At 34.9% G+C, this 13,678-nt stretch overlaps 2 protein-coding genes across 2 annotated transcripts; one reads left to right on the forward strand and one right to left on the reverse strand.

Moving 5' to 3' along the window:
• Positions 1–2,825: 2,825 nt before the first annotated feature.
• LOC125199316 (NADPH--cytochrome P450 reductase-like) lies at positions 2,826–7,880 on the forward strand. The gene is made up of 18 exons (XM_089056264.1): positions 2,826–3,296; positions 3,466–3,525; positions 3,620–3,696; positions 3,809–3,866; positions 3,952–4,035; positions 4,152–4,188; positions 4,395–4,464; positions 4,560–4,757; positions 4,852–4,944; positions 5,086–5,311; positions 5,389–5,472; positions 5,549–5,700; positions 5,914–6,010; positions 6,234–6,383; positions 6,481–6,558; positions 6,652–6,774; positions 6,876–6,989; positions 7,425–7,880. The coding sequence occupies exons 1-18, from the start codon at positions 3,027–3,029 to the stop codon at positions 7,503–7,505; spliced, it is 2,052 nt and encodes a 683-aa protein (XP_088912390.1). The 5' UTR covers positions 2,826–3,026; the 3' UTR covers positions 7,506–7,880.
• A 1,864-nt stretch (positions 7,881–9,744) lies between these two features.
• On the reverse strand, positions 9,745–13,369 carry LOC125199315 (beta-ketoacyl-[acyl-carrier-protein] synthase III A, chloroplastic-like). Its single transcript, XM_048097374.2, has 8 exons — positions 12,910–13,369; positions 12,128–12,276; positions 11,454–11,590; positions 11,254–11,359; positions 11,042–11,160; positions 10,614–10,678; positions 10,310–10,535; positions 9,745–10,208 (listed from the first exon to the last, which is right to left on the reverse strand). Exons 1-8 carry the CDS (start codon positions 13,089–13,091, stop codon positions 9,987–9,989), a joined length of 1,206 nt encoding a protein of 401 aa, XP_047953331.2. The 5' UTR covers positions 13,092–13,369; the 3' UTR covers positions 9,745–9,986.
• Between the last annotated feature and the right edge of the window lie 309 nt (positions 13,370–13,678).

Genomic DNA, 13,678 nt, shown 5'->3' on the forward strand with positions numbered 1-13,678 from the left:
ACTGATATTATTTTGTTTTCTTTTATTTAATGATTCCGATCTTCATTCCTTTTCTAACATTTCCCTCAAATTGAATGATGGGATCTCCAAAACTTAACTTGCATAGAATGTTAAAGGTGAAAAATGATGATAAATGTTGTGGCGGGATTTTGGGACTGGCTTTATCAGGTATTGGTGCTGAAATTTTAAAATGCTACGTGATAACTGGAAAATAAGTTGCTTAGAATTTTAAAGCTAATTTTTTTGTCCAGTATTATTGATACTCTAGCATGGTTTCGCCAACACATATAATATAAATATAATTAAAAATAAAATAAATGGACTTTAAAATAACTGTTTGAACCTTTTTAATGATAAATACCATATGAAAAATAAATTTCCATCTTCTGAAATCAGCGAAAATGAGAATTATTTAAGGGCTTCGATCCTCTTCAGTGAATAGAAACAAAAAATACGACCATATACTGTTTCCTTTCTGGTTTTATTTTTATTTCCCTTTTTACGGTTTTATTTTTTATAATTTAAGTAAGTAGACAATAGTATTCTGTAACACTTTCGTACAACAGAGAAAAAGTAACATAGGGAGTATACCAAAAGTGCTTTTAAGAAACCTATTTTAAATATATTCCTGGTTAATTTAATTTCTTATTAGCTACTTATTTTACAATTCTTTTCTGTAACAGTGAATAGAAGCTAGTTTAATGGAGTAATATTGCTAGTAATTTTTAAATATATCAAATTACTATACTTAAATCTTGGTATATACAGTTTAGTGACACGCACAAATAAATTGTGAATAAAAAAACAGTAGAAACATAAAATTTTTCAAAAAGACAATGAAAATCAAGAGAAATATGAAAAAAAAAATCATGTCTAATTCCTGCAAAATTACACCACAATTTATTGTGCAAGGCTTGATCGAAACTCCAAATAATTTTAGATTTGAATGAAACAAAATCAATAGATATACAGATCAAATTGTATATTTAAAAATTAATTTTATGATCGAGATGACTCCATAGATCTACTTTTAATCGGCATTAGTTGCCAAGTTCCATAAAAATACACTTTTTTTTATAGATATTGATTCCAAATGTATACATACTGTAGAATCCCAAAATGATAAAATACAATGAAATGAAAAATACTATCCTAATTAAATGAAAAACAATTCAATATATAAAAAGTAAGTAATTAATTTTTTTATCTATGTTTCTGGGCATTGTAATACGCCAAATTATATACTTTGGGCGTAGAGTTTGAAGGGTTACAAATTCGTTTTACAAAAGACGAATACAAAATTTAATTATTTAACCAAAAATGTGTTAAAATTGATAAGAACTTAATATATAAAACTGAAATAGAATGGAACGATTGAATATACAAATTGTATGACGATGAGCTGTGAGCGTGTGTGTATTCGGCTTTGGAGAGGATTAACGAAGACCAATTTAGTTATGTACAGGGAAAAATTGTAGTACTACTTTATCTTTTATATAGACGTTTTAGTGAAGAAAAATGAAGGTAGTGGACTTCTTTTATTTCTTTATTTCTCAATAAATTTAATTATGAATATATATTGATCCACACTACTTGAATGAAATTACATGATTTCATGAAGTACTTATCATTTCTAACTAAACTACACTAAATTTTGATTAAACAATACGAGTACTATTAATTAAAATTAAGTCTACAAAAATACATTTTAGTCCACATAAAGTATTACTTTTACATTCTAGTCCACATAAAATAGAAAAAAAATTGGGAAAATATATTTTCATTTTTTAATTTTATATCATTTTATGGCTCACAAGTATAAAATGTATAATTTTCAATTAGTTTTTAATACATTAATGTATACTCCTATCATACTTGAATATTTCAATGATAGTCTTTTACATTTTTTTGTAACAAAAGGTATTATTTTATTAGTTGTAATTTTATGTAAAAACTGAAAGCTACAGATAATAAACATATGCTAAAAAGTTTCCTTATCGCAATTTTTATTGTAAATATTATTAAACCACTACACTTACGTATATCAGAAACAATAATTTTTTAAAAAAATAAATATTGAATTTAATTAAGTGTTAGTATATAAATGAAATATGTCTTATTCTAATTAACATATTTACTAAAATAAAAATATAATTATTTTTACGTTAGTATGTTTTACTTTATCCTTATCTACTCAAAAAAAAAAATATATATAAAATACTATGCCGAATAGGAAATGTTTCATATAATATAGTGAGAAGGGAGAAGCACATTTTTTAAAATTGTACACAAGATATGAGTTTTTATTTCTGTTGAATTATTTATAATTTGTAGAAGTATTCATTTAAGTGAATGTGAATAGCAAGGTTGTTAATACTAATTTAAGTAAGTAGACAGTATGTAGTAGTCATTCTGTAACACTTTCGTACAACAGAGAAATAGTAACATATGGAGTATATTAAAAGTGCTTTTAAGAAACCTATTTTAAATATATTCCTTGTAAAATTTAATTTCTTATTAGCTACTACTTACTGTAACAGAGAATAGAAGCTAGTTTAATGGAGTAATATTGCTAGTAATTTTTAAATATATCAAAGTAGTATACTTAAATTAAAAATAAAAAATTCGATATACTAATAAATAAAAATATATAGTATTTGTGCAAATAAATAAATAATTGACGAATTTAAGTTTAGAGTAGTACAGCATATAAAAAAATGGAGTAAAGTATATTAATTAAATACGGAGTAAGAAAAAAAGAGCAAGAATACGGGGTCGTATTTGAGGGTGAATTTTTTGGTGTCAATAAACTCCATTGAATAGCTAAAGCAGCTCTCATTCCATCTGTGGAAAACAGAGTCGCTCCCGACGACGTATCCCTATTATCTCTCCTAAATCGCCTAAACCGAGAGACTCTGAATTTATACTCCACCGACCACTCCATAATTAGAGATTTTTAATTCTTTGATTTTGTAATTTGATTGCATTTGTTTTGGTTGATTACGGAAATATAGTTCGAGAAAATCATGGCACCCTCGTCGCCGCTCGATTTCGTAGCGGCGATCTTAAATGGCGATACTGAGGGTGTGGCCGCGATGGTGCTCACTACTTCCGTCGCGGTGCTCACAGGCTGCATCGTGCTGCTTGCCTGCCGCCGCACCGCCGGATCGGCCGGGAAGAAGCAGCTGCCGCCGCCTAAGCTGGTCGTGCCCAAGCCGGAGGAAGCAGACGACGACAAGACCAAAGTTTCCGTCTTCTTCGGCACACAGACTGGCACAGCTGAAGGTTTTGCAAAAGTAGGAAAATCGTGCATATTTTTGTGGATTTTAACTTTTATTTTGTGGATTTTTGCTGCATGATGTAAACGCTTTTCTATTGCCGGCAACTTTAACTGGTGCTACTTTTTGGGGAAAGACTTAGATTTACTTTTGCCGGCCGAATGATTATTTTAGTGTTGTGTTGTAGGCATTTGTGGAGGAAGCCAAAGCTAGATATCCACAGGCAAAGTTTAAAGTTATTGACTTGGTATGCTCTTGTTTTACTTTTCTATCTCCTATTTTTTTATTGCCTTGTTCTAGTAGTGCAGAATTCTGGTCTTGACTTTTTTGGATGGTGATAGGATGATTACGCTGCCGATGAAGACGAGTACGAGGAGAAGTTGAAGAAGGAGAGTTTAGCATTCTTCTTCCTCGCCTCGTAGGTTCCCTTAATATTTTAACTTGATTGCACAGTGACGGGAAAACGTTAGGATCTCTTCTGTAGAATTGTGATTTAAGTATTAATTTACTTGAGGTTTGGCTGGCTGCAGATATGGAGACGGTGAGCCTACTGACAATGCCGCGAGGTTTTACAAATGGTTTACTGAGGTAGAGCGTCTTAGCAGTGAAGGATGGATTCACTTTCACGATACAATGTTGTATTTGGGATTGATGTTGAGCATTGTTGTTGCAGTTAAAAGATAGGGAGGACTGGCTTAAGAATCTTCAGTATGGAGTGTTTGGTCTTGGGAATAGACAATACGAGCATTTCAACAAGGTATATAACTGCTAGTGGCCAACATTTGTTCAGTTGCTAGTGTCGACCATCCTTAAGTTGTACAATCATGTATATGATGGACTTTTTATTTTTCGCTCTTTAATTGTTATTGACAGATTGCGATAGTGGTAGATGACCTTATCACCGAGCAAGGTATTCTGATTCTGAGAATGTTTTTTCATTTGGATAGTTAATGGTATAATTTTTTTTTATCATGCGAGACACTCGATTAACATTCATGACAATCTCAATTGGTAGATTTATCTCCTGCAAACTATGTTTGGCATTGTTAAGTATATTGAAGCGCTGTATTCCGTTTCTTTACATATTTTAAAAAGTGAAATATTGCCTGAATTCAGGAGGAAAGAAGCTTGTCCCAGTAGGCCTTGGAGATGATGATCAATGCATAGAAGATGACTTTACTGCATGGTAATTAGATCATATAAATTGTTGGAATGATTGGACCTGGACATCTATTATGCATGTGTACGCATGTGTGTGTTTAAGATTCTTTGCTGATACAGGCGTGAATTAGTGTGGCCTGAGTTGGATAAACTGCTCCACAATGAGGATGATGCAACGGTTTCCACTCCATACACCGCTGTGGTTTTGCAGTATCGTGTTGTGCTCCATGACAAACCAGATGAATCAGTTACGGATAATGGCTCACCAAATGGTTATGCCAATGGTAACACTGTTTATGATGCTCAACATCCCTGCAGGTACTTAAAGTTTGCTTCTGTTGTCTTTTCAAAATTTTCTGCTGTAATTTAAGGATTTTTCTTCTAATATCGTTTTGCATCTTTGTTCGTTAAGGGCAAATGTTGCTGTAAAGAAAGAGCTCCATACTCCCGCATCAGATCGTTCTTGCACTCATTTGGAGTTTGACATATCAGGCACAGGACTTGTGTAAGTTTATACTACTATATTTGTTTAGTCTATACGATATTACGTTGCATATTGTAATTTCTTTTTGGCATCAACTTGACTTTTAACTTAGTTCAAGATGAGGTAGTTTAATATTTGCTTACGTACTTATTTATTCCACAGTTATGAAACAGGGGACCATGTTGGTGTCTACTGTGAGAATTTGCTTGAGAATGTCGAGGAAGCAGAAAAATTACTAAACCTGTCTCCACAAACATATTTTTCAGTTCATACCGATAACGAGGATGGCACACCACTCAGTGGAAGCTCCTTGCCACCTCCATTCCGCCCTTGCACTTTGCGAACAGCGCTAACCAAATATGCAGATCTTATGAGTATGCCCAAAAAGGTATATTGGTCACCCCTTTATTGTCCTATTTGCTAATGGATTTGAATTAAGCTCAAACATACACATGTTTTTTCCAGTCTGTGCTAGTTGCATTAGCAGAATATGCTTCCGACCAAAGTGAAGCTGATCGGCTCCGGTATCTTGCATCTCCCGATGGAAAGGTTTTTGAATTGTTCATTCGGTTGACTATTACCTTGTTATTCTACCTTGTAATTTTTTATGTTCCCACATTTTCAGGAGGAATATGCACAGTATGTAGTTGCAAGTCAAAGAAGCCTACTTGAGGTCATGTCTGATTTCCAGTCTGCCAAGCCTCCTCTAGGTGTTTTCTTTGCAGCAGTTGCTCCTCGCCTGCAGCCCAGATTTTATTCTATCTCATCCTCCCCGAAGTGAGTTCCATTTGATATTATTTTGATATAAAAGCTCAAGGCTTGCGCTGCAGTTCTAACTATATCAGCAATAGGCCGTCTTATGAGTTATAAACTGCTCAAATGAAATGTTCCTGGACATAGCGAAATTCTTCCTTGTGTGTTCTTTTCTTTGGATAATTTGTTTTATAAGTATCATCTTAGCTTCTCACCAACTTCTCAACTATCATTCAGAATTGCACCGACTAGAGTTCATGTAACTTGTGCTCTGGTTTACGACAAAACACCAACAGGACGAATCCACAAGGGTATATGCTCTACATGGATAAAGGTATTTTATTAAAGTTAAAATCTACTTCATAAAGTATATCTTCAGCAGCAGAGATGATAATAAGAAATGGATATTAGCTCTTCAAGTTTGGTTGAAAATAACTTTATTGATGAATGATGAATCGTCGTGACATTTCTAATAGCCATTCCAATCGTAATTTGTACCACTTGTTACATGAGCATACGTTCTACTGCCTCATACCTGACAATCTACCTCTTATCAGAATGCTATGCCTTTGGAGGAAAGCAGCGATTGCAGTTGGGCACCAATCTTTATTCGGAACTCTAACTTCAAACTCCCTGCTGATCCTAAACTACCGATAATAATGGTCGGCCCTGGTACCGGTTTGGCTCCGTTTAGGGGTTTCCTTCAGGTTTGTGTGAATGCATTTTGAGCTTAAACCTGCTTTTGAGGCCTAAATTCTGATTTTTCTAACTAGTGTTGTCCGGTATTTTCTACCAATATTTCAGGAAAGGTTAGCTCTAAAGGAATCTGGAGCTGAACTTGGTCCTGCAATTTTATTTTTTGGTTGCAGGAACCGTAAACTGGTCGGTTATCTACTCGGCTATTGTTAACCTCTTGTTCTTTTCTCAAAATGTTTGCCAACTAATAATTCTTTTTTACTTTCTGCAACCCTGCAGGATTTTATTTATGAAGATGAGCTGAACAGCTTTGTCAAAGCTGGAGTGATTTCTGAGCTCATAGTTGCATTTTCACGAGAGGGACCCACCAAGGAATACGTACAGCACAGAATGTCTCAAAGGGTATGCAGTCTTCGTCAAAAAATTGTCTCAAGTTTCACCCAACAATAAAACTTCAAGAGTTAAATTTCACTAACATCTAGGTTAAATCTACTGAATAATAGGCTTCAGACGTGTGGAAAATGATCTCCGATGGAGGCTATGTATACGTCTGTGGTGATGCCAAGGGAATGGCACGTGATGTACACCGAACTCTCCACACAATTGCACAAGAACAGGTTGGTTCCTCCTGAGACTTATGGTTCTGTATTTCTTGGTTATAATGTGGTCCTTGTGTTCCGTCCCTTTCTGTGGGCCGTGAGGTTGGAACTACTTTCATATCCTCTTTATACTTAGCATTTAATACGATTACCTTTCATATTCTTGATTGTGGCAGACACGCCAATGTTGTTCTTTTCATGCATACTCGTTTTGAGGTTGTGTGATATTGACAGCTAACTTAAGGAGTCAGGACTTGTTTTGAGGTTTTTTGGCCCTTTTGAATTTCTGATTTTTTAATTTTCTTTTTGGCTGGGGCATTCAAACTTTTGCTTGGCTATAGTCTATGTGCTAAAGTCGATTCATACAACTTGTTAATTTATCACATTAAGCTCAACTTCCCAAAAAGATCACCAGTGTTAAGCTTATTCATACTTACGTACTCGGTATTACAGGGTTCTCTGAGCAGCTCTGAAGCTGAGGGCAAGGTTAAAAATCTGCAAACGACAGGAAGGTACTTGCGGGATGTCTGGTGATGAGCCCCTCGCCGTGTATGTGTTGACTCGGGTAAAGAAACAAGGTCTTCATTACAGTATTGCTAATTTCTCAACTATAAAGGGAGGTAATCTGCACAGACAACTCCTTGCCTTCAGAAGATTGTTTCTACAAATTTTGTTTTTGTATGTTCTTTTTGTTTCTATTTTTGCCTCTTTAACGATTTCTTTTTTGTTTCGTATAACTAGTAGCTATAGTACAGATGTATGATATGCGATTAATGTCGACTCGATGTTAGATATAGTAACTCTTGATGAGCCACCAAGATGGCTTAGACCAAGGTTTTCTTTTTAATCTTCATTCATGTAGTATCATTTATATTTTTGGGTTAAAATGTTATCTTTCATTTTTCTTTCTTTTTTCTTGTTGATGATTGTATTTGTAACTGCATATAGTTGAAAGGGATCAAATGAAATAAAATACTAGATTTTTCTTTCACTTTTTAAATGTCTATTATGAAATGTTTTATTTCACTTTTACTAATTTTTTCAGCAACTTTAATTTACATTTGTTAATGTTAGTGACAAGTGAAAGGGACATAATTGAGACATTTAGTGATGGATAGGAGAGTTATACAGAATGCTAAGATGCATCTACTTATTTTCGAGGATGTTATTCATGGTCCCATTAAAAATAAATAAATATTTCTGCGTCAATCAATGTAATTTGGTTTTTTACTTTTTTATGAAGTAGATGAGTCGATGACCACTCTTCTGTCAACCGAAAAGTAAGTGAACCAAACTTCAAGAAAAAAAATACTAGGAGTACTACTCATCACCTAAATATTTATCTGTAATAGACGTTACATTTTATTAACTCTTTTCCTTTATATTATTATATTACTCCCTCCGTCCTACAAAAGATGTCACACTTGTGGGACGGCACGAGATTTTAGGAGGTTTTGTTTTGTATGTTAAATGGAGAGAAAAATATATAATTTTTATATTCATGTGAGAGAGAACTTTTTTCAAAAAGGAAAATGTGACATCTTTGTGGGACAAACTAAAAAGGAAATTGTGACATCTTTTATGAGACGGAGGGAGTATATTATAAAATTAATACATAAAAATAAGATTTATATATAACTAACTTTTTCAACTTATCCTTTACATTCTTTAAAATCTTGTCAGATCAAAGAAAGATATATATTGGGAGATAGAGAGAGTAGTATATACTCCATCCGTCCTAAGTTACTTGAGTTATATTCCATTTTGAATTATCCTAAGTTACTTGAGTCATTTGTTTTAGTTAAAAACAAAACATCTAATCTCACGTACTTTATTCTTTCTTTTACTTTACTCTCTCTGATATCTCTTACTTTATTTAACCCACTAAACACAACTTACTTAGATCACGTGCCAAAAAGAAACACCTCAAGTAACGTGAGACGGAGGGAGTACCAAATTTTGGATCGGGACTATGAAATACGTTAACATAATTTGCATACTATATACTCCCACTATAATGATATGAAACAATACTCTCTCCGTTCTGTAAATTTGTCATATTTTTGACTCAACATGAGTTTTAAGAAATGTAATGAAAGTGAGTTAAAAAAGTTAGTGTAACATGAATTCTACTTTTAGTCTTGTACACTCCTTTCGTTCAATAGTAGTAGAGTCATTTTTTCATTTTGGGTGTTCGATATCAGTAGAGTCATTTCCTTCTTAGTATAATATAACACATTTTCTCACTTTTAACTTTTCCCACTCGCTTATTTTATTATCTCTACTTTTTGCTTTCTCTTACTTTATTTTTTTGTTTAATACATTACACACTTTTTTCTTAATCTCCGTACTGGAAAGAAATGCATTCACTACTATGATAATGAAACGGAGGGAGTAATATATTAGTTTTATAATAATATTGAGTAAGCTAGTAGAATATAGGATTATTTCCAAAATTGGTATAGTGAAATGTGATAAATTGTAGGATGAAAAAAAATGGATGAAAAAAAATGGAACTAGGTAACAAATTTTCTAGGAAAGTAGATATTTCAGTATGCTGTATTGAAATCCGATAGGTATTAAAGGTTGGTCATACAAATTATGTATAAAAACAGATTAATATTTAGTCGGTATAAATTTCGGTAAGATATGCGGTAGGATAATTTTTATACATAGCATCCTGTTCCTTTCAGTTCAACCCATCTGTGGTTCCATATTTCAGCATTCAGTAGCAAAAATCACTTGGTATTATGGAACTATATGCCCACCAATATTTACAAAAAAAAAAAAAGAGAAAATTTTGCCATAATCAGAAAAGATTATTACTGCTAATATACAGTAACAGTTATCACTGTTCAACAAATCAAATAACACTTGATCAACAAGACATTTCCTTCATTTCCATAGCTACTATCAAAGTGAGAGACAGAGAGCACGACTAAGGCAAAGGGCAACACGAGCTGCGAAAGAACATGCAAATGGAACTCAAAAAACCAGAAACGAGTGTGCCGATGATCATCCCCATCTAACGATAGCAGAGCCCCATGTAAGGCCAGCTCCAAAACCAGCAGTCGCAATGGTATCACCGGCTCGGACCTTCCCGCTTCTCACAGCCTCGTCCAACGCCAATGGAATCGAGGCAGCACTCGTGTTGCCATAGTTTGCCAAATTGGATATTACTCGCTCTTGGGGAACCTCCAGGCGCGTGGCTACTGCATCGATTATTCTCTGGTTCGCCTGCATTCACCCGTTTATTAGGCCACCTACCAACTGTTCGACATGGTATAGCTATGAATGTCTGGTTTACTTGATGCGGACTACGATAAACAGATTCATACCTGATGCAGAATTAGCCAGTCTATGTCTGACACAGCAAGACCTGCCTTCTCTAGGGCCAGTTCAATCGAATGTGGAACGACACGGACAGCAAAGCGGAAGACCTCTTTACCATTCATCTCGATGAACGAGTAAGAGGAGGAGCCTTTGGGCAGGAGGCCAAGAAGTGAACCGTTTGTGCTCAACTCAGGATCTGTTTTGTCTTCCTTCATGTTGGCTTTTAAGTGCCTGAAAAACACAAGCTACGCTCATTGCGCAACTGGAAAAACACGAAATTGGTTTCTGCAAAGGGCAGGTTTCATTTACCTCTGACCTTCACCATCACTGTGCATGTCGAAAGCAAATAAACCATCTTCTTCACTATCACATGACTGCAGAAAGACGACAGCAATATCATTTTGTCGAATCGAGAGATTATTTTGAGATTGCGAGCAAGAAAGACATGCATGACACACACACCAGCCAAACCTACACAACACATGCATATCTATTAATTGGTTCGATATCAAAAGTAGAGACGTTTATCAGATAGAGACAATCGACACTCTTATATTCTATTTAGTTGCAGAAAAAGGCTTGATAATTTAACTATGGTAGTTCCACGTACATTCACAAAATAAACTTGAACTTAATTTTTACAGAGATCAAGCAAATCCCGATCTTTTGAAATAATATGAAAACAAGTAAGAATATATGAAAAAAAAGAGATAAGAATATATGAAAAAGGGATTAACCTGTAGTAGAACAGCACCAGCAGCATCACCAAACAGGATACATGATCCTCTATCTTTCCAGTCAACGTAGCGGGATAGAGCATCAGCACCAATCACAAGAACATTATTGAAGCCACCCCCTGAATTATTAATACATAAAATTTTATTCGTGTTCACAAAAACTATAGCTAACAAATAAAATTTTCGTCTCTTTCTATATTAGTAGGATTTACCTCGAATATAGCAGGAAGCTGAAACTAGGCCCAACAAGAAGCCGCTGCAGGCAGCCGTGATATCATAAGCCAGCGGATTGTTACCACAGCCAAGCGCTTTTTGAATCTGGAAATAGGTAAAAGCAGAGGAAAATCATAGACAAAAGAACAAAGAAACTTACAAAGATTTCCATAGCATGGTATATTGCTGGAAACATTACCTGAGGAGCACTCCCAAACAAGTCTTCTGGAGTTGAAGTGCACAATAGCACAAGGTCAACGTCATTGGGTTCAACCTCAGCCATCTGGAGAGCTTTCTGCGCAGCCTCTGTAGCCAGAGCTGTCAAGCTGTCTTGTCCTGAAATAGAACTCAAAAAACATAAATCTTGTTTGATAGGTAAATGTGAAATCCACAATGCACAGAATAATATGAAAGGACTTTGCAGCTACAGTAGGTACACTATCTGAGTTTCAATGTCATAATGCTAAATTCATGTTAGATTGCTAATAATCCTAGGAAGCACGGATGACATGTAAATTCCAGAATGTTCATGCTGTCTAGACTCTAGAGACCACAAAGACACCATCGAGATCATGGATCATAATATAAAAAGGTGTCTGAATCTCGCATGCTAACTTGAGACACAGCACCTCAGCCTTCAAGATTTGTTTTTAAAACGAAAATGAATGATAAGCATAGCATCTCAGCCTTCAAGATTCAAATGAGAAAGAAAATAAAAAGCAGCTTTAGAGTAGAAGAAAGTAAATGACAGAGATCCCCTTAATCACATCAGTGTTTTATTGTCCAGCCAAATCCAATGCTGTTAGTGATTTGATCTCAATATGCATGACTTTGTACAGGAGTGATTGAGCATTAAGTGGAAAAACAACTCACGAGAAAGTATTCTCCGATTTCTAATTCCAGTCCGGACAGATATCCATTCATCCGAAGTATCGACAATTTCTGAGAGATTATCATTGGATATTTGAATACTTGGTATTGAAGAGCCACATCCAACTAACTTGCACCCTTTGCTGACAAGTCTTTACAAAGAAGAATCCGCAAAATACATATGAGATATCAATTGAATTTGGAATAGTGAAAAAAGACAACTACAATACCATTATGCATAGTAAATACATTTTAAACGAAAAACAATACTACAGCACATTGCACATAAAAACTAAACTCATATCCACCAAGAGAGAATATGTATATCATAATCGACACAAGCAGCACCAATCAAGATTATTCCATAATTAGCTTTCAAAAATCAGATTGGCTTCTAAACCTCTTGAGATATCGTAGAACATGTTTTCAAATTAGTCTATGGCAGCAGACACCACATAAGACCCTACAAGAATCTCTCCTTTTCTCTCCAAAAAAGTTCATCTCTTATACATATTTATCTTTGCAACATTAGTTTCTTGGGTTATTTTCAATTAAATACTAACAAAAATGATCCAGATTCGAATCAGCCAAAACACTAACCCTACCTCATTCAAAGTTAGCACCAACAACTTCTCACTAACTAGAAACCACCAAATCTCTTCACTGAAGACTCACACTTCCCAAAATCATGAAGCTAAGAATCGAAATATTTGAGCAACTAAAGAAGAATACAAACCCACAAAAAGCAAGCATCAGAAATCTAATCTTTGGAAAGAATAAACTACCTGCGCGATAGCGGTTGAGCAGGGGAAAGCTTCTCTGCGCCCTGCGCCGCACTAAAACACAATGTTCGCCTCGAAACGCCGTCGTAGAACCAAAATGCAGATCGATAAATGCCTAATGGTGGAGAAAATCTCCTCTTCAAACTGGGAACTGTTGGAGCAACCAGCCCAGATGCATTCGCCATCAATTAATTTAATACCAAAAGAATTCGAACCCAAATAATAAAATTCAAGAGACGACGATGAATCCCAGAAAGCAAATTCACTAATCTTTCGAAGAGGAGAAAAGAACCATGTCTCTATCTGTGTATCTATATCATCACATGCAACTGCATGCTGATTCAGTCATTTTCAAGATTGAATCTTTCGACAGTGCTGAATATTGAAATAGGATTTCTGACACTTAATACAGAGTGTTCATCGCATTTTGTAAAATTACTCTTTTGCTCAACCTCGTTATCGCCTTGATTATGCTGAAATTACTACTCCCTCCGTCTCGGAGTATTAGACTCATTTCTTTTGGGCACATGATTTAAGGAATTGATATTTAAATAGTTAAAGTGGAGAGAGTAAAGTATGAGAGAGGGAAAAAGTAGGGGAGAGAAGAGAGAAAAAAGTAGGTGGGGAATAAAATAAGATAGATGCTTTTTGCTAAAAAAGGAAATGAGTCTAATATGTTGGGACATCCCAAAAAGGAAAGTTGGTCTAATACCTTGGGACGGAGGGAGTACTAACTTCTACCCTTCTACTCCCTCCGTCCCGGCTAAGATGA

Source organism: Salvia hispanica, chromosome 4 (genome assembly GCF_029641045.1).
Source record: "Salvia hispanica isolate PSC_SH4W2 chromosome 4, Shi_PSC_v1, whole genome shotgun sequence".
Lineage (NCBI taxonomy): Eukaryota > Viridiplantae > Streptophyta > Magnoliopsida > Lamiales > Lamiaceae > Salvia > Salvia hispanica.

Bases quoted from the DNA above. Each gene is read 5' to 3' on its own strand.
- LOC125199316 (XM_089056264.1), top strand. From the start codon at position 3,027: ATGGCACCCTCGTCGCCGCTCGATTTCGTAGCGGCGATCTTAAATGGC. The intron at 4,036-4,151 runs GTATATAACTGC...TGTTATTGACAG, and splicing joins AATACGAGCATTTCAACAAG to ATTGCGATAGTGGTAGATGA. The intron at 6,011-6,233 runs GTATTTTATTAA...ACCTCTTATCAG, and splicing joins TATGCTCTACATGGATAAAG to AATGCTATGCCTTTGGAGGA.
- LOC125199315 (XM_048097374.2), bottom strand. From the start codon at position 13,091: ATGGCGAATGCATCTGGGCTGGTTGCTCCAACAGTTCCCAGTTTGAAG. The intron at 10,679-11,041 runs GTTAATCCCTTT...GTCTTTCTGCAG, and splicing joins CTGGTGCTGTTCTACTACAG to TCATGTGATAGTGAAGAAGA. The intron at 10,536-10,613 runs GTAAATGAAACC...TGTGTTTTTCAG, and splicing joins AGTGATGGTGAAGGTCAGAG to GCACTTAAAAGCCAACATGA.